This window comes from Crocodylus porosus, unplaced genomic scaffold (genome assembly GCF_001723895.1).
Source record: "Crocodylus porosus isolate Cpor-Errol unplaced genomic scaffold, CroPor_comp1, whole genome shotgun sequence".
Lineage (NCBI taxonomy): Eukaryota > Metazoa > Chordata > Crocodylia > Crocodylidae > Crocodylus > Crocodylus porosus.
Window position 1 is genome coordinate 112,666,002 of NW_017728886.1, and position 6,157 is coordinate 112,672,158.

General features: G+C 43.3%; 1 protein-coding gene across 1 annotated transcript in view; it reads left to right on the forward strand.

Annotated features, from left to right (window-relative positions):
* The window catches only part of CUNH18orf21 (chromosome unknown C18orf21 homolog), a 25,597-nt gene that overhangs the window by 14,729 nt on the left and 4,711 nt on the right, over positions 1-6,157 (forward strand). Inside the window, exon 3 of the mRNA XM_019537279.1 lies at positions 75-277. Within this exon, the coding sequence (XP_019392824.1) occupies positions 75-277 (203 nt within the window). The remainder of the gene's footprint in view (positions 1-74; positions 278-6,157) is intronic.

Genomic DNA, 6,157 nt, shown 5'->3' on the forward strand with positions numbered 1-6,157 from the left:
GGCAGGGGGTCTGCATTGATACAGCTCAAGATAGGCTTTGCTCCAAGGTTGTCCTTATCACCTTCCTTCTGCAGACGATGAAGGCAGCAGCAGTGAGAGGATCTGCCCATACTGCTTCCAGTTCCGGGTGCCTGGGAACCACCGTGTGCGTCTCAGGCCCAAGAGGAAACCAATGCGGCAGGTCCAGAAGCTGCTGTGTCAGAAGGCAAAGAACCGGAAATTCACCTGGAAGCAGTTGAAGCTTTGGAGAAAGTACCAGGGCTCCAAAAGCATCCTGGTGAGGTTTCTCTGTGCCCCCCTGAGCTTCTTGTTCCCCAGGAATGCTTGGGTGGAAGCTCCGGCAGTCTGCGCCAGCAAGACAGGCCTGGCCCAGCCAGCAGTACTTGGTACTGGCAGCAGCCTAATTTCAAGCTCAACAGAAACATGCTCATTGTACCCAAAGAGCACCCTCCAGTGTTAGTTCACTTGCCTGCACCCAGACTTGAACTGCCTGCCAGCTTTTTGGTTAACAGCTTATGACTCAGGCTGATCACACACAGAAGAGGCCTGTTTTGGGCCTTAGAGTGGGCTGCCAGGTGTGTGTCAGCTGATCTCTTGGGGCAACTGAGAAGGAAAACAGATGGGAGTGAGGATCAGAGGTTGATGATGAGTGCTCCAGGCGGTGGGGGATGGGAACCCTGAGTGGAAAATGCTGCACAGTGCCCACTGCCCCTTAAACAAGTCCAAGGAGCCAGTGGACACTGCCCAGTGAAGTTCTGCCTAGAGACATGACTGAACTGGTGACAAGAAAGTGGCCCTGCCATAGTCCACAGGAATTCCTTGGGGCAGAGCCTCTTTCCTGGTCAGATAGATTGCTAGCTTAGCGAGAGCCAGGAGCAGGTCAGCCAGGCCTACTTAACACATATTGGCGTTAGGCCCACAGAGCAACAGCTCTCCTTGTTAATAGAGGGAGCTATTCAGTAAGTGTCAGGTGATTACTCAGAACAACAGAAAAATAAAGTGGGGATGGGAGCAAGGGTTCCATGAGTGCACCAAAGGAGCACTGAGCAGAGCATACCAGACAGTGCCCACCCCAAAGAAGAGTCCAAAGAGCCAGTGAATGTAGTCCAGTGAAATTCTGCCTGAGACATGATTAGACTGGGGATGGAAAAAGTGGCTCTGCAGTCTGCAGGGGGCCACCTGCCAGAGCCTTGTTCCTGGTCAGGCAGATGGTTAGCTCAGGTAGGGCCAGGAGGAGGTTGAACAGGGGGTCCCAGGACTTGATGGTTCTGTGGATAGGGAGGGCATAAACTGAAAACGATGCAGGGAGCAGTAGCAGAGCCAGCACCTCAGCAACAGGTTCTGGAGGTGGTGGTGAAGGGGCTGCAGCCTGGCGTACTTGAGGTATGCGTCTGACACACCTCACAAAAGGGCAAGTATTGGGGGTGCCTGTGAATCACACCAGAAGTACACTCATGGCAACAGCTCCATAGAGGAGCTGTCAGTTGAAGTCCCCAGTGGGTCTTGGGATCAGAATGATCGAGCTTGTCCACCAGGAATCCTTGCCTTTACTGAGGGTGTCCTGCCATTTGGTGCTTTGGTGGACATGAGAATTGAATGGTGAAAAGGTGCAGACCACAAGCGTGTTAAGCTGTCAGGATACTGACAGGCGGAAGTGGCAGCAGCTAGGTTGGCACACTGGACCAAACTATTATTTCACTCAGAAAAGATGGCTGACCCCTGCACTAGCTGTAAAAAAGAGAGGAAAGCTAAATGTTTCTTTTTAGAAGAGAAGCAAACAAGATGCAATCTTTTTTTTCCCCCCCCCTCCATAAGAACCTAGCTTTCACTAGTTGACTTTCCTGCTGGGATAACTTCTGTCTAAATATATGCTGAAGAACTTATACAGTTGTGCTCTTAACAGAAGAGAGACAAGTGCAAAGAAGTCAAACAAACATGCTGTAGTTCCTGTAACTTTAAGTGTTTGCAGCATTCTGTACTCAGATTATTTTAAGATTTCATTTAAAAGCAAAACATTTCTGCATGGGGAAGATGCAGCTTTTCCAGCATAAGCTGCTGTGCTTCCACCCCATTAACAAGCAGTCTTGCAGAAATGTCTCCAGGTAAATCAGTGACAGCTGATTGATTTTTTTTTTTTTTAAACTTATCTTATTCTATTCTCCCAAATATGATTTAACTTCCTGTGCAGGCTAACAGAATGCCTCTACTTAAGGTTAGTATTCATTCATTCATTCAATCTGTCTATCTAAAAATAATGAATTTGGACCTGGAAAACTTGTGTGAAAAGTTCCAGCAGCAAAACTCAAATGACTGTGTTGCATACTACTTGCATTTTCTCTCATGAATATTAGTGTTCTATAGTACCTGATTAAACCAAATGCCACATGAAACATCAGCTCAATTTAGGTAGCTGTTGAAACATTAGCCCTTGTTTCTTGACTTCTTCTAAACTCAAGAGTGCCTGAATAGTTCAAGGATAACTTCCTGAGATACAGTACTGTTCACCAGACTTCCATTTTGCAATCTAGTGCAAAATCAGGCACCTAAGCAAAAGTTATTTATGGATGTGCACGTAAAGGAAACCATTGCAGTGTTAACTTATTGCTATTGCTTATAATTTTGAGGAAGATGCTACCACAAGTGGCATGTAGTCTCAGATGGTAGTCCATTTGAAAATAAATAAATAAATAAATAAATAAATAATATTTGTCCTGTTCCCTACCAACTCTTTGGGTGAGCTATGACCTCTTCTAGCTAGGGCCCTGATAAGTGTTCAAATTAAAAGCTGCACAGAAGTTAGCTATAAAGTTGTTATCTATTTTCAAGCACTAACTTTATAGCTGGTTGGCTCTTCTCATAGCTGGATAGACATTTTTATGGAGTGCAAAAATTACTTTGTACATGTGGCCAGTCTAATTTTATTGTGTGATTAACTAGTTAGTTGTGGTGACATGTAGCAGAGGCCATAGGGGAAATTGGTTAAGCAGTCTTGCTTTTCTTTGTTGCCTTCATCATTTTGTTCTTTTAAGCTTGAGAATTCCTGAATCATTGTTCAGGAGTGAGTACTGAATAAATGAATACTTGCTATCTGAATACAAAGTGAAGATGACTGGGCAAAAACTAAAAAAAAAGTGAGCAAGAGACTTCTTTTGTCTAGAGATTAAAAGACAACTTTTCAGCTAAATATGCAGTGCTTCATTCCAAATAAAAACTCTTTGCTCCAGAATTGCATAAAAAGGCAGCTTTAGGAGGGCTGAGAGTGCTTTTCAGACTAATATCTGCTATTGTTTATACCGATATATCAGTGTAGAGGTACTTTGTTGAAGTCTGAGAACAGTCACAAAAATGAGTTGGAAGATGCCTATTAAAATGAAGCAAAGGCAATACTAAATATAAGTTATGCTTTACTGCATGATCTTTATGTTCTAGAGGAAATAAAATGGAAGAATCTTCTAGTACTGAAGATGTACAGAGAACAATATTACACCTTTAATGTAGCATGGTGGGGGTATACAGTACTATTAAAATAGATTTAAAAAAAGATCAGACAGATGCCTTAATAAATGAAGAGAATGTCCTAGTAAGTAGGACTGCACGAAGCTTCAGTAGCCAGTTTGATTCAGAAGAGATTCAGCCTGGTTTGGCAGCCGAATCTCCGAAGCAGGAGACCCATTAAAAGCTCCGAATCAAATCGGAAGCCTTCAAATCAATTTGGGGAGATTCAGAAGGCTTGCAGCAAACAGCAAATGAGAAGAGGGAGGATGATGGGATGATCTTCCATATATGGAAACAGCTGGGAACAGGGGAGGGTGGGGGCAGGTTGTTCTGATATTGACATCTGTAGCTGCCCAGCAACTGTGATCTCTCTCAGAGTTCCCTATTGTCAGGAGGGACCATCCCTGCTTTTTTCATCCTGCTCTACCTTAACACACACAAGTGATAAGAATTTTGCTTTCAGCAATTTCAAGTGCACTTTTCACAGAAACCCCTGCACCTATCTCCTTGAAACTAGGCAGGGCTTCATGCCCTCAGATGGGGCTACCATCCCTGCTGTTTGCGTTTGAACCTACAAGAAAACAGACAGACATAGCTTTTTAGTGATTCCCCATTATAGTCTATGGCTGAATCTCCAATTCGAATCACTGAATCAAATGACTGTCCCTCCGAATTGGCTGAACCCGAATCAAATACTCGCTGCTTCGCACAGGCCTACTGCTGAGCTCATTCATGGCTGGCATACTCTGTTATGTCACATATGATAGTTTTGCAGGGGTTTTTAGTCAGTCAAAGGCAAAACTACTAAATTCTTATGCTAGTACTTGCAAAAGTAGGAAATCACCTGGAGCACCAACAACCCTAAATTAGATTAAAGTTTCAGGAATGGTACCTGCTATCACTTAGTTGTCAAAAGCAACTGGTTCTTTGGATTGATGCTGAAACTACTAAAACAACGAAAGTTATCTTTCCTCCAAACTCTCTTTTATATGAAGGTTTTTCGAAACATTCAGACAAGGAGTGATACGTTTAAATTATTCACTGGTCTGATATCAAGTTACATTCAAATTATATATGAAGGGCTTTTTTGTTCACTTTTTTTTTTTTTTTTTAAATAATTTACCCAAGGTATTATATTTGTCATCTTCTCACCCATGTTATCCGAATAGAAACATCTTAAGGACTTGCTCAGATTACTTTAAGTAGTGACATACTAAGGAATAAGTAGTTGCTAACGTGCAATTTAAAGAATAGGAGGAGAAATAAAAATAACCCTATACAGGGATGTCCATCAAACTGAAGCAGATCTTAAATTCAGATTTATTTGGCAACTTGAAAGGTTCTTAAGATGTAGCATGCATCCATCCAAAGGAATTACTAAATTTTGGTTCTTTTTTAAAAAAACAAAAAACAAACAAAAAAAAAAAACACAAAACAAAATCGGTAAATCTCTCTAAATTGGGATTTAAGATGAAGTAATATGTACTACTTTGTTTCAGATAAACTAAATTCTATTATCACTTGTGCAAGTTAAGATAAAGATTGTTTTACAGACTAACCATAATTTAGTTTGCATTCTGTGGATTTCTAAGGATTATGCTCAAAATGTTTCTGGTATTACATGCTTAAAATACTGTCAGGAACTGACAGCTCTCCAAATGACCAGTTGAGAACCCTATGCACTTAATACTGCAGAAAACAATAAGAACAGAGCTGACTGAGAATTAAAAACCAACAAGAGACTGACAGGCTACACATACAAGATGATATTTAGCAGTTAACAATACATCTTAACTGAACTAGAAATAGTACTAAATACTGTAATTTGCATTTAGTTGTCTATTCTGTTTTGCAGTATTTTTAAGCCTTAGAGTCATCATCTGCATGTACTTTTCATAAATGACTTACTGGTGAATGGAAACTTATTTGGGAAGATTTTTTTTGCCTAAGCCAGTGCTTACTGAACTGTGCACTAGTAGCAGTCTTTTGTGGAGATGCTGCCCAATCCCATACTGCTGGTTCCTCTTTGTTTTTATACAAGTGGTATTAAGAGCTTGTCACGGAGCTGTGTCCCCAGGGGTGGCTGTGATACCCCTTGTGGCTGTGACCATGGCTCCACCCCAAAGGCGCCCTCTCATCTAACCTGCCACATCCTCTTGGTAAAGTAAATTTGGAGGCTGCCCACAGGCCTTTGCTTGGACCCAGTCTGCTGAACCCGAAACAAGCTCACTGGTTTTGGGGCCTTTTGGCAGGCCTCTAGTAGTGCTGTGCGTGGCACCTCAGGCCTTGTGGACCAATTTTGTGGCTCCAAACCTCATTTTTACCATACCCCAAGCCTCACAGGCATTATCCAAATACTAGCCAATTACCCATCAGGAATGATTGGGGGTGGGGGGCAGGCAGGGGATGGAGCACCACCACTGCTCTGACTCCAGCCCCATGTGCACCTCCCCCTTCCCTCCAGCTTAGTGCAACCCTCCCCTTGCTCCTCTACCCCATAGCAGTGCCACTGCTTCCCAGGGGCGGGGTGGGGAGAGAGAAGGAGCTTGCACATAGTGGCTGCAGCCACCAGCCTATGGCACCACCACTGCATGTCCGACCACACACATCCCCCCCAGTCCCCTCCCACCCGGCTGTCATCAGGGCCTGGCGGTGGCAGCTG